Genomic DNA, 25419 nt, shown 5'->3' on the forward strand with positions numbered 1-25419 from the left:
TTCCTGATAAGAAAAGGACGTTTATATCAGATTCCCTTTGCGGCTGACTCAACCTGATGCTGTGATCTGCATAACATTGGATAACATATCCTGTTTGTTTTGAGAGAACTGGTAGCTTAAAAGAAGTGCTGTTTTCAATTCAATTCAATATAGAGCTAGAGGAAATGAGCATTCGATTGATAATAACATGTGAATTGCTATTGTTATAATCAAGTCAAATTTATCTCGTCAGGTGGTTTGTCATTCTTTCCGATTTTGCTACGATCCATTACAAATTGGGGGTGTCATATTCTCCTCTTGCATAGTACGGTTCATCACCAAGCTTCGGTGGGCTCCTTACAGGTTCTTTGTCTGATTCTGCTTTTTATGCTGTGGCAGTTCTGTTAGTAGACTGTGTGCGCAAGTTTCGTGGCACAACCTCCGCATAACTGTCTCTTCGAAGGGTAATGTCCAGTCGATCATACTGTTGTTGTTCGCCAACACCATCATCCAGCTGTTGTTGTTCACCTCCTTGTGGAACTTGAGTAGAGGGCTTCGGCTTCGCATCGCTCTTCCCGTCATGTAGCCTGTAGCTCCTTATCATTGTGTCATAAGTAGTATCTTCCGATAAGACCTGGTTCCCATCCACATACTGCACATCTACATCTGAGTATCCGCTTTGGCTGCTGCTCACGTTAAACCTTACTGGTATATCCTCCGCCACACCATACTGCGGGTTTTCGCACGCTAGGGTACGTACTTCAATGGGGACAGGTACGCCCCCGGATGAGTCACTAGAAACATGGAGCACTGATGAAATGTGCTTTACCTTGTAATATAACAGCACAGATAGTATGATCCCGAGCAATAGTAACGCTCCTACACCAGTTCCAATCATCCACATATAGCTCTTTTCTGTCGGCCTAAGGTGGTGGGTACTTGCAGCCTTCATAGTGACTGTTGATTGTGGTGTGACACTAGGACCTGATGACCCTCCAATTGCTTCGTCATTATCAGCAGTAGTGGGTTGGCCTTGTGCTGGATTTGATGAGGTCCGAAATGTAACTAGAAAACAGAAACATTAAAAAGACAAGTCCATAGAACACAAACAGCAGTAGCACAAGCGACATCTAAAATTGTACCGTTACCCACGATGTGCTGAATTCAGTCAACGTCAGGTATTACATGCACACAAAGCCTCTGTAACGAGAAAAGGTTTGCGGAGTGGAAGGTTCGATGGACTTCTCGTGTTCTCTGTATGGCAGTCGTCAGTCGGTCAAGTGTCAAGTCGTCGGCGGAATAGCGCGAGCTCCAGTGTGGGACCAAACCCATTCCTAAAGAAAATAACGCAATGAATTTATTATTTCGCAATCTAGCAACACATTCTCATGCAAAGACGCGAATCCGCACAACTAAGTAGACAATTCCGTTCAACTATGAAACGTTTTCTTTGCCTTATATGCAGGATAACAGGTGAAGAAGAGGTTGGTGCGACTTCGGCGATAGTAGGGAAAGAGTGTGTTGCAAGTTGACGGTTCGATGGACTTCTCGTGTTCCTCGAGCTCCCATGTAGGGAGTAACCCACTCTTCCCCTACTATCGCCGAGTTCGCACCAAAATCTACCTCACATTGTTGTCCCCAGCGTGGGCTTGCGAATTACATGGTTTGGAGGCAGCAACGCTGTGAATTGCTAATGGTCCTCAGCGCTTGTTCAGCACATCCATGAGCAACACTGAGGCACGCAGCTCTTTGGTGTTGAAGAGGTGTTTGTCGCGCTGGAAACGGAGTGTCTCTGTACGTTTGCATCCCTGGGGATGTTAGCGTCGTGAGAACACTATAATCATAAGTGGTGCTCTTCAGGCACAATCTTCCTCAGCCTAATCCAGCTCAACTGATGAGGGGTGAATTCCCCGAAACATTGTGTATTGAGCAGGGAGTGATGCGTTCTTGCAGGTTTGCCGAGTGAACAATTCGTTGGATTTATCATTTGCTCTGAATGGCAGTTGTGAGTCAGTCAGGTGAGAATTCAAATCGTGGGGAAAACCGCGAGCTCCTATGTAGGGAGCACCGCACTTTTCCCCTATCTTAACGATAGTACTGGGAGTGTTGGAAATTTGGAAAAACACGTAACTATACTGAGTTTCCAAAAAAGAAAGAAAGATAAAAGTCCACACTTGGACAGAGGTGATAACATGAATGATTAAAGTGATATAACATCAAAACCAGAAGCTGCAAGTTATATACAAACACATTGAACACATCAGAAAACACTGGGCACACTTTCAACAGGTGTGGAAGCAATCTTATCCATTTTTTCCGCTCGAAGAATGTGAAAATCGGTATGTAGGTGGAACCCTTCCGCACCTGGGCTCACGCATCTGTCAACATGTGACTTATGTTTTGTCCCTGTTGACGTTCGTGGTATTCGTCCTCGTCGTGGCCTCCTCCAAAATATGATTCGTAGTCTGATGCCGGAACGCCTTTGTCTGCGTCCAGGGTAGATGTACGCATGCGCGCCTCCGGCCAGACGGGCGGGGAGCTTGGTCCATCTCCGACTAGCGTGAGGAAGCGAGGGAGACCGTCCCGAAAACCACCCAATGTGACACTGGAGCTTACAGACATCGGAAGATTTACCAGAAGCAACGTGAAGAGACCAAGTACTGGAGATTTGAATCCGTCGATATTGGACGTGACAACAACGATCGACAAGAGGAAACGACGAAGACCAAGCAGTCCATCAAAATCGACCATGGATTCTGCGGACGTTGGAGGTGTCAAACCGATCAGAGAAACAAACAAGCCCAGCAGGGGAGAATAAGGGCAAGCGTCGAAGTTGACGGAGTTAGGAGATCGGATATCGTCCTGCAAGCGTCATTTGTCGGGCAGTGCTAGTTGTCGCAAGTTGTGTAGTGATCATATCTTTTCTATTCTAACTCGTGGAAGGTCTAAGTTACATCTTGCTGTGCTGGAAGCTCTGTATATTCGTAAATTAGATCCAGAAATATGGTTACAGAAGGAGAATATTTTATCGTTGCAGTTCTTTGATCAAATTAAGTGTGTCCTTCGTGTAAGAGTTCACGTTGTAGGACTGTTCTTGTCTATGTGTAAGGTTTGTGGTATCTATGGGTCATTGCCGATCTATTATATTCCTTACCGCTAGACCTGGTCACCCGCCCGTAGGTAGACATGGCAGTCCCTTGGGTAAGCTCCGATGGCAATATGGTCGCTGGGGGAATAGACACAGAAGACACGGGCGAGAAAGTTTTCAGTTTAGTAGTTTGGAAATCCTCCGTGCGCATTCCTTCCGATGATGACAATGTGGTTGGAGAGAGTGAAGAGGAAACCGTAGATGAGAGAGTGGTCTCTATTGCCGGTCGAGCGCCTTGCGATGGTGATGTGTCGGTTGAAGACGCAACTGCATGTCAAAAACAAGTAACAAAAAAACAGAAATGCCTCACATGTATAGTATGTACAAGATGGGGACTAGGACGGATCCATTGCGCCACCCCTCCACTGCATGCGACGTATTCTGAGCAATTGCCACTCACAACTACGTGTTGAGGCCACTCACTCTGGTAACAAGTGAACCATAATTGGACAGTACCGCCGACCCCAATGTAGGATAGCTCATGTGCCAAGATGGTGTGTTTGACAAAGTCAAGAGCTTTCGACATGTCCACCAATATCACACCAGTGCATTTGCGGTGTGATATTCGTGGATTCGTTGGGCTGATTAGTGGAGTGGATACGGAACAGCTGTTTTCCCATCCACCATTGCACGTAGTGAGGAATATGCTGGGTATAATGCGGTCGAGACTTTAGGTTCTGCCGAGCATCGTCTTGACCTGGTTTCTAAACCATCGGAGAAATCATGTGGTTTGCGCTGTGCTCCTTAGGCCTCTCGTATTTGAATTTAGTTCGGGATCCACATAAAGATGGTGTTGTTTGTCCTGTCACTCAATCACATCCAAGTGCAATGTTCTTGGTCGAGTTGAGAAGCAAGCAAATAATGGCTATGGCAAACGCGAGTGTGGCTTGAGAGCATTGTAGGCAAGGTTCTGCTAAGGATGAATATGTGCTGAATATGTGTCCAGAAGGATCTCGGTGACTCAAGGTGATCATGAAGCCTCATTTACGGACAAAAGAAACACAAACTATTATTGTTGTCCCCAGCGCGGGCTTGCAAATCAGATGGTTTGGAGTCAACAGCGTTGTGAAGGACCAGCGGTCCTCGGCGCTTGTTTTGCACTTGCATTAGCGACACTAACTAACGCTGCTATTTGGTGTTCACGAGGTGTTTGTCGCGCTGGAAACGGAGCGCCTCTGTAAGTTTGTTTCCCTGGTGATGTTTGTGGCTGGAGAGCACTAGATAAGTGGTGCTCTTCGGGTACAATCTTCTTTAGCCTAATCAAGCGCAACTGATGAGGGGTGGATTCCCCGAAATACTGAGTATTGAGCAGGGAGTGGTGCTTTTTGCATGTTTTCCGAGTGGACGGTTCGATGGACTTCTCCCGTGCTCTAGATGGCAGTTGTGAGTCAGTCCAGTGAGAATTATAGTCGGCAGAAAAACCGCAAGGTCCCATGTCGGGAGCAACACGCAATTCCCCAAAAACTTACGATGGATGAAAATGCAATGCAATTGCAAACCCAGAAAGCCAGAAAAGGAAATAAATGTACCCAAAAGACCCCAAAAATGTAACCCACACACTTCGCCTACAAACTAGCACCCAAAAGAAAAACATTGTGTGATTAACACTATTCATGTTATGTACTTGTAGCACCACTCACTCCAAAGCTCCAGCAGCACCTAATACAGGTTAGAATCCACCTACAATCATATTAACTAAGACAAACAACACCTCACATATGGCCTTCTACAACAGCCAACTTTCGGAGTGCATTGACTGGACGGTGGTATGCCTAGCCGGAGCCGCGGATGCACATTATAGCAGCTCTTAGCAGTGCAAATGCTAACCGAGTCCGGGTATAGCACATCATTTTTTTATACTTCTTGTTGTCGTTGTTAGCCAGCATACCGCAGAAGCGCTTGAGAAATCGGCTGGTTTCTCCCGACGTACATCCGGTCGTCGAGAAGATGAGGGGAGTGAAGGTCCCATGAACGACATGTATCATACGCCCAGCGTATTCCAACTTATTTCTCCGTTTGTGCTCGAGGAGAAGGGGATCAACTGGCTTCTTTGCATATGACGCCTCGTCCAGATGAAAAAAACCTGAACATCCACAAATGCGTCCTGGCCTTTTTGTAGTAATACATTGACTTGTTGAACCATTGAGGACGGCCGAATGCATAGTTGCCTGTGGAGCATATAACATAACTTTACAGTCTCCTAAAATACGTATCCTGTCCGACGGCAAAAGAGGCTGCAGATTTAGTTTTTCTGCGCGTCGACGGGATGTCTGTCCTGACGTATCCTGGGACCGGCGCTAACTCTGCTGATCATGGGCGCTCTGGAGTCGACGGGATGTCTGTTCTTACGTTTCCTGGGTCCGGCGCGGACTCTGCCGATCACGGGCGTTCTGGAGTCAATGGGATCTCTCTTCCGACGTTTCCTTTGACCCGCGCTGAATCGCTCGTTCAGGCTTATTTTGGAGACGACGTGGTCTCTCTTCCTGTAACAGATTCACTGTTACTACTGACACTAGGAATAGGATACACTTATCACCTGCTATAATCACGCTGCTCCTGTTAGGTGTTGTGTCCATCATTGCTTGTTCATGCTTGTTCATTCTTGTTCATTATGGAAAGGATCATTGCTTATTCCAAGAATGACTACTGAAGTTAGTTGGACTGTTACACTGGTAGCAAGAGGATGGTTTTTCTTTTCGTCATGTTCGGGCTATGCGCAGTGGCCGCATTAGTCGCCTACGGTATATTCGACATTCAGAAGCGTCTGAATCACCTTATCGCACTCGGTCAGTGCGATGGATCAGATCAAACGCCAAGACGTGCTCAAGCTCCCAGCGGAGAGAGGCCCTGCATGCGCCATGTTAAGTCTCCGCCTGTGTTTTGTGGAGATACAAGAGAGTTCAAGGAGTGGGCCTTCGCCATCGAACTCGCCATGAAGTCCCTGCAGCTGGACAACGCGGAGGAGCGCTTGAGCTACGCGGCGAGTTTTCTGGAGGGCAACGCTCGTCTTTGGTTTATCGCCTCTCAGGAGGCAAACACGCTGTTTTCCGACTGGCCAGACCTGAAGAGCAAGCTGGGAGAAGTGTTTATGACAGGGAACAGGCGCGCATCGACTTATTCGCTCTTCACCAAGATGAGACTCTTGACGAATACATCAACAAATTTTCGCGGCTTAGCTTACAAGTTCCCGAGCTTGATGACCACTCCAGAGCTATCTTGTTCACGCGTGGGCTGGCTCAGGGCCTAAGCGGTGAGGTACTTAGGGAGCATCCGCAACATTTGGCCCAAGCCATACGAGCTGCGGTCTCAGCAGACCAGTCGATGCGGCTAGCCCAAGCAAGCTACGCCAAGGCAGTGCGCGCACCAGGGCATCAGAGGCGCCAGCCTGGACCCTGGTCAAGCCAACCAACACCATCCGGTGGGAGAGAAACCAGGGAGCCAGAGGGTCGTTCAAGGCTGTGTTTCACCTGCAGGAAACCCGGCCATATTGCCAGATTCTGTCCAGAAGGAGGGAGGAACGCCACAAGCAAGCCTTCTTTAAACGATGGACGCCAGTAAGGAAAGGAGTGCGACTACTGGCGAACACGAGAGCACCCAGGAATAGGCCACCAATCAAAGTTCAGAACAAATTCAGCCCCTTAGCAAATGAGGAACCACGCCTCGAGGAGACCGAAATTCAAGCCTCGCCTGTCAAGCGTTCGTCACCTGATACTGTTGGCCGGCCTAATGAAGTAACCGCCAGCACAGGGAGCATTTCCGCCGACAACGAACACGACCTAATGCGCGTCCAGGGCAAGATAAATGGACGTCGCGTTACCATGCTACTGGATTCTGGGTCAACCCACGACTTCATTTCAACTCACCTTGTCAAGAAGCACAACATCTCCACAACAACCGGTAGCGACGTCCTGAACGTCACACTTGCTGATGGATCGGTCCGCTCATAGCCTATTACGAAAACGGACAGCTTGAAGACCGTAGTCGGCGACTTTAGCGAGCACCAACAGTTCCTAGTATTCCCTATGACGCGGTATGACGTGATCCTCGGCAAACCATGGCTGACCCGGACGAACCCACAGATCAATTTTCGTACCAATGAAATCATGCTGGAGGGTGGGTCCATCATCTGGCAACCGAGTGAAAGTGATGGCACGGACAAATCCAACCCACCGATCGAGACGTTCCTCATCTCAGGGAAGCAGCTAGACAGCAATAAATACCCCATTCGGTCACTTTCAGTTCACAGTGATGGGTTTCGGCCTAATAAATGCCCCGGCAACATTCCAAACCTTGATGAACAGTGTCCTCCAGCCATACCTGAGTAAATTCGTTGTGGTGTTTCTAGACGATATCCTCATATTCAGCAAATCATGGGAGGAGCACCTCGATCATGTCAGAACCATCTTAAACGCCCTCAGGAGGAATGAGCTATATTGCAAACCGTCTAAATGTGAATTCGGCCGGACAGACGTTCTGTTTCTTGGGCACCGGATAGACGGCCAATGCATTTCCCCAGATCCAGAGAAGATCAAGGCCGTGCATAACTGGCCTGTCCCGACGACGGTCACGCACGTAAGACAGTTTCTGGGATTCGCTTATTACTTTCGAAGGTTCATTAACCATTTCTCGGCCATCTCCAAACCCCTGGAGGAACTGACAAGGAAACATGTGCGCTTCGAGTGGAATCAGACTCGACAGGAGGCATTTGAGCGATTGAAGTCTGCTCTGCTGGATGCACCAGTGTTGCGACTAGCAAACGTCAGTCAGGATTTCCGCGTTGAGACTGACGCAAGTGACTTTGCTGTGGCAGGAGTCTTAACGCAGCAAGCAGAGGACCAGTCCTGGCATCCTGTGGCTTACGTGAGCCGACAACTGTCTTCTGCCGAACGGAATTACACGGCCGCCGAGCGAGAAACTTTGGCTGTAGTGTACGCCCTGCAGTGCTGGCGAGTCTACCTATTTCGCCACTTTCAACTCTACACCGACAACATGGGAGTGGTCTACCTCAGGACCAAACCAAACTTAACCAAGAGAAAGGCTCGATGGATTGAATTCCTGGCCGACTATGACTACACGGTACATCACAAGCCAGGGAAGTGTAACATAGCAGACCCGTTGTCACGTCGACCAGACTTGGAACTGAATGGAATCGAGTTCTCTCTGGATGTGAATCAAGGAATTGCGAATCAGATCTCAGCAGGGTATGATAGTGACCCAGAGCTTTCGCCAGTAATCAAGCGCTTGATGGCTTGCAGCGAAGACGCCATGCATGAGCGGTACGTCTGGAACAGTGTGGACCGGCGGCTGTACCTAGTAACATCGGGCGATGCTCGCCTCTGCATTCCTCGCGGTCCGGTACGGCTGCAACTGCTCAAACAGAATCATGATTGCCTGACGGCCGGCCATCCGGGGAGAGACAGGACCTACCTGAAGCTGAGCAGATACTTCTATTGGCCAGGCACGAGAAGTACTGTGAAGGACTTCGTTAAATCTTGCGACTGGTGCCAACGCGTAAAGGGTAGCCAGACCAAGGCAGGACTGTTGCAGTCCCTTCCAGTCCCCGAACAGCCCTGGACAGACATCAGCATGGATTTCATCATGGCACTGCCGCTGACCTGCCGAGGACATAGCGCCATTCTAACCTTTGTGGACCGTCTGACGAAGTATGTGCACCTGATCCCGACGACTGTTCATGTTGACTCTAAGGAGGCAGCCCGGTTGTACGTGGATCATGTGTTTGCTGCCCATGGCTTGAGCAAAACGATAGTTTGTGATCGAGATCCGCGATTCACGTCGGCGTTCTTCAAGGAGGTTTTCAGTATTCTTGGCGTTGAGCTAAAAATGAGCACGGCCAACCACCCGCAGACCGATGGCATGACTGAGCGTGTGAACCGTGTCATTGAGGATACACTAAAAGCTCTCGTCAACCATAGGCAAAACAATTGGGATGAACTCCTATCGCTATGTGAGTTTGCGATCCACAATGCCGATCAAGCGTCAACAGGTAACACGCCATTTTTCCTCAACCATGGATGCCATCCAGTTACTCCCTCGAGCTTATTGACGAAGCAGAAAGCTGGAGCTGGCATGGACACGAATGGTCCCCTGTCATGGCTGGATGGCCGCGTAGAGGCACTACGTGAGGCACAGGATGCCATCGTGGCGGCGCAGGCCCGGCAATCATTGTATGCGGATCGAGGACGGGTGGAGGACGCCCTGAAGGAGGGGGATGAGGTGTTGGTCTTCAGGGACTTCCTGCTGACGCCCGAGGAACGAGACAGGCCTTCACACAAATTAAGGCTCAAGTGGTATGGGCCGTTCAAGGTGCAGAAGAAAGTGGCCCCGAATGCGTACAGATTAGCTCTTCCAAGAATCATTCGGGCCCATCCAGTGTTCAATATTGCTGCCCTCAAGCTGTACCATGGCAATGAGATACCGGGCCGTACTCAGCCGGCACCTCCACCCCTAACCGATGCGGATGGCCATACGCGGTACATTGTCGAAAAGGTGTTGTCGCGCAAGAAGAGAGGACGGCGCACGCAGTACCTAGTGAAATGGAGGGGCTACCGAGATGCCACCTGGGAGCCGGAGGAATACTTGAGGGATGAAGCAGGAAACGCTATTATTCCGCTGAAAACCTACCTGGACCGTTTTTCATAAAATTGCTATTTAATTGGCAGCCACAGTGTATTGCTAGTTTCTACGTGTTGCAATAGAAATGTAGCATTCTGCATGATTAGGATAGTGCTTCCCTGCCAGCCAGGCGTTATTAGCAGAGGACATGCACTGGATCTTGAGTTCATCAGTGTTGTTTTCGGCTACCATGCATTCCACATTACCATGCATGATCATTAGTTACCATAACTGTTCCTTCGAATTGGTACTGTTCTGACAGTTGAGAGGGGGGAATGGTGTAACAGATTCACTGTTACTACTAACACTAGGAATAGGATACACTTATCACCTGCTATTATCACGCTGCTGCTGTTAGGTGTTATGTCCATCATTGCTTGTTCATGTATATAAGAATGCATTATGGCAAGGATAATTGCTTATTCCAAGAATGACTACTGAAGTTAGTTGGACTGTTACACTTCCAAAGTATGTTTTTGCTGACGCATCCTATCATCTATTTGGCAACTCACGTCCATTCTAAATACATTTCCTCCTCGTCTCCCTATTTCTTTCCAAATCTCCCTCTTCATCAGGGAGTCGTATACAGAATACGACGAATATTGTGGCCAGCTGTTTGTACGGGAGGTACCAGACAGATAAGGGAGCCAGGAAACATTGTGGCTGGTGGGTATGTACAATCCTGTAGAGTCTTTGTAGTCACAGCTACGGGACAGATACGGGACAGACACGGGATAGCTCCAGGCGTGACACAAACACACAAACAAATACCAATTAAAGCTGTGTGGACCCAGGCTAGCGCCAGACGTTACTGAAATAACGTATTCGGCATAGTTACGGGAATTAAAGCTGTGTGGACCCTGGCTAGCGCCAGACGTTGCTGAAGTAGCGTCTTCTGCATAGCTAAAGGGAATAATAACCTATGCTTCGGGGACAAGGGAGATCACCATACTACATCACAATAAATATTTTTGTAAAGTAAGTTTTACTATACTTCATTGTCCACGTACACTCCATGAAGAGGCTGAATAAGGGCCGGAAAACATTGTCGTGTTGATATCCTTTAATAGAACAGTGTGATCCAGAGAATGAGCTTACTATCACTGTAACCATTGATGGACTATAGGACTGGAGCTTCAGAGCATCTTGAACGTTATGGAATGAGTAACTAACATTACAAAGACTCGATTCACAGCTGATCTTATCATTTGAGGCCTGGCTGTTTTTTGTACGATGGACAGTGTAGGTCAAACTGCAATGACTATTTCGGCCAATCACGAAATTGATATGAGCAATCTTCATGTCACAGGGCTCCAAAGTTGTGAATGTCGTTATAAGTGGAATCTGGCCAGATATTTCTCTCCATTCTTCCGTCTCAGTCGGTTGGGTACTGTGGTACACAATCCCGTCTCTCCCGGCAACAACGCGTTCTTCACCTGAGTTAGCTCTCATTCTACACATCTTACCACCGCCGTGTGAGACTCTGATTACTGTGCTGAACATGATCAATGCTGGGCACACGAAAAAACGAATAAAGCGCATAAAGCGAATAGTAGCACATAACACCAACAAATTGTTTCAATGATCGATTTATCACATTCGAAAAATTGAGCTTACATCATTCTTCGCAGCAGCACAAACTTCAGGATCTTACAATTCCAAAGGTTGAATTTCGTGCTTTCTCTTCAGGTGATGTAAATGCATTATGCAAGAGCAAATGGGACCAAGAACATTGAGCGGAGCAGAAAGGTGAAAAACAACCCAGGAAGTGTAGTTAAAAGAAACGTGATAAATGTGCGGCCAATAAACATATAAAGAATTACACTAATGGTGCATAGGATGTCCTTTCAGAGCAGACAGCTCTTTCCTAAATGGCGCAAGTATCAAAAATGACTGTTGACACCACTGGGCCTCGACTTCTAGTGCAAGGCCCAGGAACTCGGTCTGCTGAACTGGGGTACAGTTATCGACGGCCGCGACCTGGTCAAAGTGCATTAGCTAGGAAGCGAAGTTGGCTTCCAGGCGACCCTGGGGCCTTTCGGGCTGGAAATGGTACAACCCTCTCGGTGGTTGGGCAGGAGCAAGCGGGATTTCATTTTCTTTCATTTTTAATGAAATATTTTATTTGTTTTGTTTTGCTTTTTCTTTAGGTGTTGTGTAAGGCCAGTGATAACATGTTCTCTGGTAACCCGTATAAGAGGCTTATTCAAAAAGGAGCAGGCGGAGCTGGGGCTGCGGCGGGCGCTGCGGCGGATGGCCCGGCAGGTACATTACAGTTAAGCCATCGGAGAAACGTGTGAAGTTAGAATAAAACAAAATGAATTTACCGCTGCCACCATTTTGTAAGGGGCCACAGTCTCACGCAGGCAAAATACACACGGGTGTCAGTCAACACACTGTTGTCTTTTACAGGGTGAGACTCCATAACCTTATCACATTTGACGGAACACTGATGGTACGGGACGTAAGGGCCTGTCAGGAAGGCTAGGGTGACCTGTACCATCTTGCACGATTTGTACGACACGACGTCCTGCTGTCGTTGCGTCGTTCAACAGCAAACCGCGCAAGTCACAAGGCACGGTCCGTGGCAAGGTGACTTTTGGACCTAATTTCTTGTAATTCCGGGACTTCTTTTCTATTATTACTCCTTGAATTAAGCGGAATCAAGTTCACAAAGCCAGTATGAAGACCAAAAAAAGTAGCTTCGAAAGGTGTGCCATTCAAATACTAGGTCCAGGAAATGATGACACAGTTCGTCTGTCACGATCCTGAACTATCCCTAAACACCATAAGCGGACATCAGACTTTATCTCGCTAAAATGCAACTCAAGTCATGTTAACCATTCTGCGGGTTATCATGGGAACAGCAGTGTTAGAAATGCTAACAATTTCCGAGTACGAATCGGGAGTAGTCGGCGCACGACGCCGTCTCCTGTTCACACTCAAAATGCAGCTGTTTTGTACGCTTGCGTCCCCGACTACGCCTGTCTACGGTACGAAAAGTTGGATTAATCCAACTCTTCCCTTCGCTCCCCGATCCATACGACAGAACGGTGGCGTTTCCGTTCCTGGTGTTCACATTGTACGCGGCAAGCCTGTCCCGTCGCTTCCCGTCGATCAGTACGTCGCGTCCCGTCGCGCCCCGTCGAATGTGAACTAGACTTTAACGACTATAGCCGGGGGATACGCTACATTGGGAAATGGATCAGGATGCACAGCCGAATACATAAAAGGAATGCATGGCAGCCTAAAGTGGAGGCCTTCCCTTAGGCAGTAGTCCATGCGAGCTAAGTGCAGCTGTTGTAACAAGCATGGCAATTACATTGAAAGTGATTGTAGCTGTGTGAGTCACCAGCGTTCCAACGCTACCATTTAGACGAACATCTTTCTGTGTTGAAGCAGCACCTTACAGATCGCGGCCTGCTCCTGAACTCCAACTAGAGCCAGGTCCTACCCATCCACGGCAGACGCTCACATTCTCCTCCTAGCCTGAGAATTGTCTGTGGTTCGACTGTTATTGACCCTCTCGGACGAAGTTAAGAACCCGGTACTGACTATCGACTCAACTCCAAGTTTCAGTGCGCACCTCAAAAAACTTAGGAAAGAGATGGAAAATAAACTAGGTGGTTATTTATATGGAAGGGCGAACTTTGCTGGCCAAGCCAGAAGGTAGTTCCACATGTTTCGGTTGCGGGGCGGGGGCGCTTTGCTTGCAAGGGTGCTGTATTATGGAATGCCCTCCCAGCGACATCCGTGCCATCTATCACGCTCAGCAGTTTCGCACGCAGGTAATCCCCTATACCTGTGCCCTGTAGATGCTGAAGACAAGCGAAATCTTCTGCTTTTTCTGTTCTCTTTCTGTTGTACCCGATCTCCCTCTGATGTACCGCTGACTCTACGCTGAAGATCAAAGTATTTCAATTCTCATTCTCATTATTTTCATATTCGCTTACATGTTATTGGGTTCTATGCGAATCAAAATAAATACAAACGAACAAACAACGTCATTCGTCCGGAGCAAGCTCGAGTACGCCAACAATGTCTACGTACACTGTCTCGCTGACAGCGTGAGGGATCAGCTTCTGCGCTTTAGTTACAGAGCCATTAGATGCTTAACGTTATTTAATCATGACAAAATCATGCGTTTATCATACTTGCATTTGAGGTACCATATAATTGGCTAAGTCAAAAAATATCATACTAAGACTCGGGTGGAGAGCCAATATCCTACTATTATGGATATCAGACTCGCTTCCCCAAAAAAGGCAATCATGTGAAAACATTTATGCCTTTGTTCGTGATCTCTTGGACCATTTCCCGTAAACCAAATAATACAACTTGATTTGCAGCCCAATCTCTTCTTTTATTGTTGTTGTTCTCATTTGCACTTGTTTTTCTTTCTTCTTTTTTTCCTCCTCCTTGATTGGCCTTGGCCATGAGTGTGTGCATAATAACAATAATAATACTAAGTCCATGTGTTTCGTGTTCTGTTGCATCCACAATCTCTGCAGTTCACTCCGCTCGGACCTAGTCGACATTCGTGGTTTGTGTTTTTCTTTACTTGAATTCGCTAAAACCAAACGGACAGAACTGTCCAGTGACAAGGGAGTGAATGATGAGTGTCATAGTCACTATGCATCAAAAGTTCAACACATCTCAGGGCTAAATGAGACAGACTATATTAAAGGAGGGCTTGCACAACACCTGTACATAAAGGGGAGTAAGAGAACAAAGGCGCGGCAGAAGTCGAAGTAAGAAAGCAATCAACGCCAGAGATGTCCTTGTCCACCAAAAACAGAGAGAGAGCGAAAGAGATCCGAGAGAGAGATAGAGAGCGAGAGAGAGAGAGAGAGCGAGCGAGCGAGAGAGAGCGAGAGAGAGACAGAGAGAGACAGAGAGAGAAAGAGAAAGAGAGAGAGAGCGAGCGAGCGAGCGAGAGAGAGATATAGAGAGAGAAAGAGACAGAGAGACAGAGAGACAGAGAGACAGAGAGACAGAGACAGAGACAGAGAGAGAGAGAGAGAGAGAGAGAGAGAGAGAGAGAGAGAGAGAGAGAGAGAGAGAGAGAGAGAGAGAGAGAGAGAGAGAGAGAGGTCTCATCACTTGTCACTCCATTCAAAGTGTACCTTACTGTCATCTAAATCGATTATTAGAACAGTACAATGAACATTGTTGCAGAGTTGAAGAAAGGTCGTTCACAGGCTTACCTAAGTGCATAAACTTGTTGCAGCTGAGATGCACCTGACACATTTTCGCTGAGCCGGACAGTTGATCAGGTGCTCTTTGCACGAGCCGAATCGTCCGCGTCGCAAAGTTCAATAATGCCCGATGCACGTGAATACGCCCCAACCAAACTGTCAAGAGAGCTCTCTATAATTATAGTAAAACATAAACGAGACACTCGCTCAAGGCTAGCCACCGATATGCCCGACGCAAATGTCCTGGATCGACCTAGAAAGCACTCGCTATTTGAGCACATTAAACTCAGGCAATGATTCTGTCCGACATCAGAGCGATGGTGCTTGCAGAATGGAAATTCTGCAGGCAACTCACAGTCGGATTACTGGGGAATAATTCAATCCACATGTCAGGGCATGCTCTAGAGAACGGCACCAAACAGGCGATACCAGTATCTTGATGCGCTTCTGAGATGCACAGAAAATCTCATCATGTGCCGTTCATGCATCACGACATTCTCTGCTTAGAGAATGCTAGAAAATAAGCTATGCGCTTCACTAAAATAGAATGAATGGCACACAGAAAACGCACTGGATGTGTAGCATGCTAGTGGTTCCTCAGCACCGGGAAACACTGCTATTCGAACATATGGTCGATGTTTCCGTGTATGCCACACATCCGAATTTGTCACCAAAATCTGTGTTGACCAATGAAAGAAATGTTGCACCCTAGGCAAAGGCAGCAGGTTAGCACAGGAGAGTATATTGGTGTTGTTCAAAGAAGATACATGTTAGCACACACGTATGTTTTGTTGGGCTACGGTTGTAAATCGTTGCCTGCAGCTATATGGTCTGCTGGTGTGTTTCAATCTTGCGTGAGACATCCGTTCATGTGATACTCGAGTTGAATCAATAATAAGATTAATAGCGGTACCAATCGGCTGCCCGATAATGCAAACATCTCTTCTCCTCTCCTCTTCCATGCGCTCTGAGCCAACACATAGCTACCTTCATTATCCATTGCACACACACAGACCAATACTTTGAAACATCGAAGGGGTTGCGGGTATATCAATACAGTATTGCTACTGATAATTGACAATTACAATATCCTATTCAGTATCACCTTCCCTGACGAGCCTTTAGTAGGCAAACCAGCTGGCAGAAGAAATATTATAAATACTTGACGTACAAATAATATCTTCCTTGTTTCCAATTATTGTTGTGTGTGTAATGGCTACTGAGGGTAGTCGTGCGTTGGCTGAGAGGGTGCGGAAGACGGAAGAGGTTTCAATAGAGTTACAGTTGAAAAATGTCCAGCCTAGAAATCTGGACAGCTTTACGCACTTGATAATGAGCAAAGTGTAATTAATGGCGGCTTTCTAGTTTGAACAGGTAGTACCAATATGGTGGCACACTATTGATAAGCGGAATGACGTTGAAACGTGACACGTGGGTGTTTAGAGGAGAGAGCATTGATACGCAAGCTAATTGGATGCGCTCCAGTGCATCGATGATGTATAAAATTCCAACGTCCAACCACACAAAAATAACCGCTTAGATACTATGGAGGTATATCTTTCATAGTATACAGTATATCACTTCATCAAGGCTGGCACATAGCCCTGTCATCAGGCGACAAAGCTGATAGTGTTGTATCTTGCCGTGGGGTTAAAAGGAAGGACGCTAGCGGATAGAATGTCTGCTATTCAGGTTGTGATGGTCGCATTTGACATGGAGGTCTATCATGCATAGTATACAATATCACCTCATCAAGGCTGGCACATCGCCCAGTCATCAGGTAACATATCTGATAGTGTGTTATCTTGCCGGTGGGCTTACAAGGAAGTAAAGTATATTAGCGGATAGGATGTCTGCTATCCAGGTTGTGATGGTTGCATATGGTGTTGTATGGTTTCACACGTCGTGTATGAACTTAACTTCTAAAGACAGTGAAGTTCTAGGCTTCCAGGCTGTACAAGTAAGTGCTCACATAATCAAGTAAGAGACAACCAGCTCCAGTGCATGTCACTTGAAGTAGTATCTTCCACCACTGCTGTCATTCACACCTTTCATGGTCATGCCGTTATGCAATCTGTAACAACTGCTGTAATTCACATTTTTTACTTTGTGGGTATGTTTCTCCTTGCAGCGCTCCTCAAGTATGAACCCATCATAACCAGTGTGCCCATTTCATTCTTAATGTTTGTATTTTTATTATATTTAAGGATTTCCCAAAGGCTTATGGCCTGTCGAGGGGATCTTCTGCAAGAAGAATGAAATGACAACTTCATGTAAAGAGAGCAGTTAATCGAGGATAGGCTAAGGAAGTAGATCGAGGCTTACAAAATCTGGTAATAAAGGAGTTGGGATACCGTCAGTGTAATGACAATATCGGCGAAAATGCTGATAGAGAGAATGCTTGAATTCGGAGCGGCTGGTTATAGAGATTATTGTTGTTGTTGTTTCTGTATTTTACTTCACCATATGAACAAGCAGGACAAGGAAAGAAAACAGTATTTATTAATTTAGGAAGGGGAGGGTGTATGAAATGGGTATTATCATAGTTGATTAGAGAAGTATGATATCAAATATTCTTGTTCTATACACTTTTTAGAAATGGCCTTTCATGAGAGTCATGCATGGGAAAGGCAGGATTTGGACTAGGATGGAGGACAAGAACATAATAAAAAATATATATTGATGAGCATCTGTTCAGGCAGAATCTGTGAAGAAGACATAGTAGGCACAGCATCGGAGGGCTAGTTGAGGAAGAAAATAAGGTCATAGCCATACAGCAATGCTTGAAACGTGTGGCGTACTTCGCAAGCGCGAATATCAGCAGGGAGAGAGTTACATGTGGTGCTGCCAACAAAAGCGATAGAGCTACGGCCTGAGGGACCAGGTAGGAACGGCACTCTGAGCAGCTGGTTGACCTGACCACGCGTGACACAACTTCTGTCCACATCCGTGGCAATGAGGGAGTAGTAGGATGTGAACAGTGAGCTGCTATTTCTATACCTTGGAACCTTCCAAGTTGGAAGGCTGTTGGAGTACGCATCCAAGACGTGCTAGAACTGTTAGCCAGTACAACGTCAGTACCGTCCATCTGTGTTGTGCAATGCTTTAAAACGCACAAGCTGAATGGTTAGTATCTGGCGGTGTAACTGGACATTATAGCGTAACTTGTAGTTTTTCGTCGTTTTTATACTAAACATTTGTCTTTGGCTCTTCATCTAAGACTATCCTGAAGCATTAAGGTAAATTATCGTGTACGTTTCCGAAGGGAAATTACGACCGCCGCTAACACCCAGTAGACCCTAGCGGCAAATGCAGCGCCTAACCGTTGGGGGTGAGTGTATAAGTCTCACAACCACTGGCACAAGTGCCGAGAAACCCCATTGGCTGCATCCATGTACCCTTAAAGCAGTAGCTCCCTCTAATTTCCAAATTACCCCACTGCTTTTTCCATTCGTCAGAATTATACAGTGAAAACCCAATTCCCAAAAATCAAGAAACAGGGAACACTGTATAATCAGTATCCCAGTGTTCTTTTTGTACCTGTCTTTTCCTCTCTTTATGCATCATGTATACTGATGAACCCTATACATAATGTGACCTGTTGATGGGCGTTGCGGATGTCACTCTCAGAAACCTAGCCTTCATCTCTTCTTATATCGTGTCAGCAGTGCTTTATTACAATCAATGCACTCTATAGCTGACAGCTACCCTCATAAGCTGACTATCGTTTAAATATGGGATGGATGAACGCTCAATGTTGTCTTGTAAAGCACGTGGAAAGTAAAAGTGGCGAGTATGAATTTGGACGTAACCGCTGAAGAAAGTAATTTGGTGACAGAGTGACATGTGAACTAAGAAGAAAGCAAACTCCTCGCGGTGCTCATATCCGTATTACAGTACATTATACTATAGGTGTATTCCTGTAATAACCTTTCTTGAAAGAATCTTATAGAGGCGATGGCCTGTCGAGGGGATCTCCTGATGCAAATCATGCAAAAGAAATAAACATTGAAGAAAATAGCATGTACTACAGTGTATGCTACACAATGAGCTATAAGAACTTGGCTAGGTTGTTCAAAATATAACACTTCAGTCAAATATAAAGCTTTTCACGTGCAAGCGAAAATAATGCGGAAATGTAGAAAATGAATCTTCTGAAAAGGTTGTGTCAAATACAATAATTATAAGGTAAAGTTGAAAGTTATGCGGCCGTCAAAATTTGAATAGGTTATTGCCGGGAATATTGCCTACTAAAGTGAGAAAAATGACATAGCAGTGAACGAAGGGAGCATATTATTGGCAAGAAGTGCATGAAAGGTTAGAATAGGTTTATTTGACAATTATTGTCCAGCATAGAATGAATGCGAGGTACATGCCATTATTTTTAATATGGAAGAAAACGTGAACATCCGTCATTGCATCACATCCTGGTGCCTAGATAGCTGATCAACTGGCGAGAGCGTAACGTAATGGCTGCACAATGCGTAGCTCGCTGCGTAGTTTGCATTTGGGAGTAGTGTTACACCAACTCGCATCTGCAAGTCTGTCAACATCTGCTACATCGTGGAGTTTCCAGTCATAGAGTTCCGCCGGATGAGGAAATTCTGTCTAACGGATCCTGATGAGACACCTGAGCTCGACCGCCATGAAAGTAGCGTTCTCATTCATCAGACTCGCCCGAGTATATTAGAACATGTCCGACGTCGCTCCATAGGCATCATTCGACGTGAGTTGACAGGATTTCTTCGTAGTGCTCATGTAAGCTGTGCTTTCGTACATAGGAACGGTAGCCTCTTTCGATGTCTGCACAGTCATTGGTACATTCATCTGATCGAGCCGCTCGCCATTCACTGTTTCGTATATGCCAGTTTATTCTGCCTCCTTGTTGCTGTGATGATGCTCTTTATCAGAATCTTCACTGGACCCAGGACGTTTGGTTGTGATTCTGTGTCTCCACACCACCGAACATATCACAAAATAAACCATCACTGTTCCAGCAGACGCCGAAATCCCGATTATAGCTCTCTCGCCGAGTGCTGAAGAGTCCTCTTCTGAGGCATCGAAGAGGGAAAAGGTTGTGGGTCGTTCAATATTTGCTGAGCTAGAGAAAGCGAGCGTGTTCCTTTCCTTAGTAAACGGAGGGAATATCTGCCTTGTAGACGAATGCCCATGAATAGTTGTTAACCCTAGGATAAGAGAGTAAAAGCATGGAAAGAATGATCCCCTCAAGTCGCACAATCTGGGCACGATACTTGGACAACGACGTTAATCGCTTATCCCTACTCTTGGACATAACTTGTCAAAATTCTTGTTGCTAAGCCATAACCACAGAACATATTATACATTTGACTGAAACAGGTTGTAGACATTTATCATAAAGATACGGTTATTCATAAGTTGGATGCAGTTGAAAGAGGTTAAATCCTGCAGAAAGAAATGACTGTCACCAACATAGCTGGCACCAGGGTCAAAGGTTAGCAATGCTCCGCCACTAAGCTATGGTGCAGTTTTCATCACAGGACCGGTAGATCAACATATTTCTCCGACTTCGCGTTTTGAGCGGATCCTGAGTTAAAATACCGCACAAATTGTCATGTATTGTTCAATAACCAACGTGCTTGCGATAATGTTGCTATGAACCAGCTGTGTTTTCAGGGCTGGAAAACATTAGACACTTCAGGGTTTATGACCTTATCTAGGAACTGTGGCATAACATAATAAGAGAATGCAGGTAATGTTTTACCAGACACTGAAGACGTATTGCCGGCTTGAAGCTGGGTCGAATTCACCGGTCTAGCATGGGGCACCAAACTAACAGGCATCGGGCTGGTACTGGTTGCTGGTTCAACTCCCAATGCAGGATGTGCGTGTTCATGTGTGGTCTTAGAAGAAATCAATCCTGTTGTGATTTACAATGAAGTGCCAGTTAAAAACATAAAACAATACCCATGACAAAGTAACACTTATCATCTATACCTACATCTTTGTTGAAGGTAGTGTTCTCTACTAAAAAGTTCCCATAATTAACCGAAAAACAGAATTCAGCTAATTCTCTTTATTTTCGGTTTTTGGCAAATACCCCACAGATATAGATACAGAATAGCCACTGAAAAAAAGGATCAAACATTTTCGCCACCAACACCTTCCTTCCTTGATAGGGTCAACTGCAAAACGTTTAATGCGAATGTAAACCGTCCATATTTGCCTAAATATCTCAAAGTCTGAACCTTGAGTGTCTTTAAAATGAATACGTAGACAACAGAGAATATCACGTAAGAAAAATCTTTCTTCAACATTAAGGCATATTGTTTTAGCTGAAGCCTCTGCAGGACCTTTGACATACCGCTCCAATTAACCGGCTCCAGAATTGTGTTAGTTAATGCTTTCAAGTTTCAACCCTTCACTCGTAGGCAAAACACCCGCTAGGGTTGGAAAGGGAAATGTCATGGACGTTGATCGTGCCGTGACTATTACTCCATCGGAGTCTATAACAAACACATCCAAATATGCAAAACAAGAAACAGAGTTAAATTGGGGTGTCAGAAGCATTTTTGAGAAAGAATGCGCTTTCTGATAGCCTCGAAATGGCGAAATCCCCTACAAGTAGGTGAACCCATCGCACAGTTCATCCACCCATCGCAACTGGCTGACCGCAGAAAATTGAGTTTGTTTCAACCTTCGTGATGCGGCATGCAATTCTATGTGGGATTAGGAACTTTTTCGAAGTCAAGTTGTACAAAGGTGCAAGAATTGCTTGTACTGGAAAAATGGAAATCGTAGGGGCGCAAGTTATGCTTTAGAGTCCACCAACTAAACCAGGTTTTGAACAGTCAGACGTGCACAAGGTAGCACCAGACTAACAAGGACTACTGATGCATTCCAAAGAAAGGAAGTGAGCTTGAGCACGGCTCGACAGCGCTACCCAACCGCCTTCCAACTCTGAGGGTTCATGGATATTAGCATAATTCCAATGAGGGGAAAGTAAGCGCCATCAAGCCGAACACAACTACATTCCAAGGAAAGGTGGAATGCTGGCTTGGTACGGTATTGGAGCAGTAGGACCATTGGTCGAAATGGTCGAAACACAATTTGACAACACAAAGCAAGAGTCACTCAATTTGGGAGGCTCAATTTTGTCAAGATAAGCAATAAAAGGAAATTTCGTGAGGACAAATTGTAACAAACCGAATGCCGATATCCTACAGTACTGTAACTGATTAATGACTATGAAATATGAAGGCCAAACTAACTTCAACAAAATGAATAATATCGCGCGACGATCATTGTAGCCTTTCAGGGGTGTAGTAATTACTCAGAAGGTGAGCCAATCAAAATATTAATTTAAACAAAGAAAATGGTGGGGCCCAAGATACCTCACATTCATTAACCAAGTACTGCAGGATATTTTCTGTACTATATTCTGTACTTACATTCCATGAAGAGGGTGAATAAAGGTGTGACAACTAACCCGACGTGACTGCCTTTTATTGAGCAGTGTGAGGATGATCCTACTAACACGTAAACCGATGATGGACCATAGAACTGGCGCTTCAGAGCATCGTGAACGTTATGGAATGAGTAACCAACATTACAAGGATGTGGTCCACAGGTCAGCTCATCATTCCAAGTATGATATTTATCTCCACGGCTGACACTGTACGTCACACTGCAAGTACTAGAACGTCCAATCACGAAATTGATGTTTGCAATCTTCATATTGCATCGGCGCAAAGCCCTAAAATTCGTTACATGTGGGATCGGGCCAGCCACCTCAATCCACCCCTCTGTGGTGTTCGGTAAGGTACTGTGGTACACAATCCCTGGTCTCCCTGCAACAACACGTTCCTCACTTAACCCGTTTCTCGTTCTGCATGCTACATCACTGGGCGAAACTCTGACGACTGTGCTGAACATAACCAATGCTGGACACACAAGAGCAAAGCATAAAGCACAACAATAATAGCATCTCACACAAGCAGTTTTTAAAATGATCAGTTTAATACATTTGATGAATGATGGTTACACAATAGTCAGCAGGAGCACACGATCCAGGTTCTTGAAAAAAGTCTGAAACTTTCACAGGGTACTGTCTGTGCCTTCTTTTCCGATGAAAAAAGAAAAGTTACCAACAATGAATGAAATGTGTTGCCCATTGACATAAAGTTAGGAATAATGACAAATAAGGGGGAGGTTAGAAAACAAAGAAGCGGAGTGTGACAACAAAAAGACAGCCTTGGCCATTACGAAGTTGTTGATGAATGTTTTGTAAGCTGTAAACATTCACGCCAATAAACCTACCTTATACAAAGAAGCATCACAAGAAGTCGGCAAGACAACCCTTTTGATGAGCTGGCAACGAAACTGTACACGAATACTGAACCGTAGCCAATGGTGTGTGTGTGTTGAATACGCAACTTGCTCTATTTTTCGTGTCCTCCAAAATCTGTCTCTTAAGTTTGAGAATATTTTCGAACAACGTGATGCGCACGCTTCTGCCAAGTTTTTTTAGCTATTTTTTCTCGGAACATGCTTACATGGTATTTAACTAGGGTTGCATCTAAAAAACCATACCCACAGCCTGCAAAAACAAAAACGCAGCTCGGGTAAAGAATCCATTCAACTGCGTTCGGCATATCTTTCCCGTTCCCGAAGTTTTGCCTGCTGTATTTATGAACAAAACGTCTTCCTCATCATGTTTATCCACACAATCGTGGAACACAATAGTTTGAAGAAGGGTGTCATATTTTCATCTAAATTGAGACTTGTAAAACCGGAAAGTCTAACAACCAAAATGTTTAACGTTTTTGGAATTTTGGCATAATAAAAATTGGTCGTTAAAACGTTAGACTTTCGGACTCGTTAGACTTTCCGGTTTTACAGTATTGGAACCGTACAATAACGATTATTGAAGGGACAATGAAAAGTTATGTCACAAGCTTACCTATCTTCATAATCATGTTGAAGCTTAGATACACCCGATTCATCTTCCTTGAGCTGAGCTATTTACCGTGCGCTCTTTGCATGGGCCGAGTCGCCCACGTCGCAAAGTTCAACACCTGATGGACAAGAGCGTTGGCTAATACCCCGTGGGCGCGAAGCCGCTCGATTAACACAGTGAACACATGCCTCTATATTGTAATACCAAAATTTTAAACTTTCGCTGACGTTTGGACACGTGTATGACGAATGGACCTACCCTGCAGCGATCTAAAAAGTACGCTCGTTTGGAGCAGGGAGCTATATCAACTCAGACATTGATTTTGTCTGATATCAGAACTATGGTGCTTGCAGAATAATACGTTCGGCATGAAGTACACAGTCCAACAACTTGGGAATAATTCAATTCACATTTCAGAGCATGCAGTCGAGAACGGCATGAAATAGGCTGTCACGGTATCATAATGCGCACCTGAGATCCTGAAAAAAAACTCGGAAAATCTCATCATGTGTCCTTCATGCATCACGACACAGTCTCCTTAGAAAATGCTATGGGATAAGCTATGCGCTAAAGAGAACTCTAATGACCGGCCTATGGTAAGCGCACTGGATGTGTTGGATGCTAGTGGTTACTCAGCACCAGAAAACACTGCATTACGAACATAATTTATTATAGTGGATGTTATCGTGTATACCATACATCCGAATTTGTCACCACAATCAGTGTTGATCAATGAATGCAATGTTGGACCCTGGGCAAGGTCAACAGTTTAGCACAGGGGATTAAATTGGTGTCCTTCAAAGAAGATAATGTAATTATGTAAGCATAGACATATGTTTTGTAGGGACGACGTGATATATCGTTGCCTATGGCTATATGTATAATAATTATGCACAGTGTCATAGCATGTGGGTCAATCTGGTGTTTGTATTTGTGTTATGAATTCTCCACAGTCCTTAGCCTATATCGAGGAAGTCTCCGTTTAACGGTATAAGTGACCACAAGCGGCTATGCTGAGTATTACGTGCAAAATGTGCAGAAACTTAGGTAATGCGCGCGAGATTTTCTCTAGGAAACTCTCATTTTTGCAAAGTCCAGTGGTGACAAAGCCGTAGTCTGCTGTTGTTCTTTCAACCGTGCCTGAGACATCCTTTCAGCTGATAGTTTTATCTACAAACCAATGAAAGGTGCCAGTGGGATTCGCTATACTACAAACATCTCTGATCCTCCATGTGCACTCATGGATACATGGCTACCATTACACACGAGTACGTTAAGACAATATTGTTTAAGGACAATATCCTAATCAGCATTACCTTCTCTGACGAGCCTTTAGTAGGCGACACAGTTCTCAGAAGGCATGTTATCAGTAACAAGAATTGAAGCCCCTAACTCCTTCGTTGTTTCGAATTATTCGTGTTTGTGTTTATGTATTGGTTACTGAGGCTAGCTTTGTGTCGTCAGAGAGCGCATGGAGGAGGAGAGAGGTTTGTTCTCGTGTTGTAGTTGGAACACAATCCAGC

At 45.5% G+C, this 25419-nt stretch overlaps 1 protein-coding gene across 1 annotated transcript; it reads right to left on the bottom strand.

Annotated features, from left to right (window-relative positions):
* Positions 1–364: 364 nt before the first annotated feature.
* LOC135812895 (uncharacterized) lies at positions 365–22674 on the bottom strand. Its single transcript, XM_065326113.1, has 4 exons — positions 22389–22674; positions 10771–11271; positions 3134–3394; positions 365–1044 (listed from the first exon to the last, which is right to left on the bottom strand). The coding sequence occupies exons 1-4, from the start codon at positions 22672–22674 to the stop codon at positions 365–367; spliced, it is 1728 nt and encodes a 575-aa protein (XP_065182185.1).
* Between the last annotated feature and the right edge of the window lie 2745 nt (positions 22675–25419).

Source organism: Sycon ciliatum, chromosome 3 (genome assembly GCF_964019385.1).
Source record: "Sycon ciliatum chromosome 3, ocSycCili1.1, whole genome shotgun sequence".
In the NCBI taxonomy this organism is placed as follows: Eukaryota; Metazoa; Porifera; class Calcarea; order Leucosolenida; family Sycettidae; genus Sycon; species Sycon ciliatum.

Coding starts and splice junctions, on each gene's coding strand:
- LOC135812895 (XM_065326113.1), bottom strand. CDS start 22,674: ATGAAGATTGCAAACATCAATTTCGTGATTGGACGTTCTAGTACTTGC. Junction 11,272..22,388: donor ATTCACCCTCTTCATGGAAT/GTAAGTACAGAA, acceptor TCGTGTGCCCAG/CATTGATCATGTTCAGCACA. Junction 3,395..10,770: donor ATTCAGCCTCTTCATGGAGT/GTACGTGGACAA, acceptor TTTGACATGCAG/TTGCGTCTTCAACCGACACA.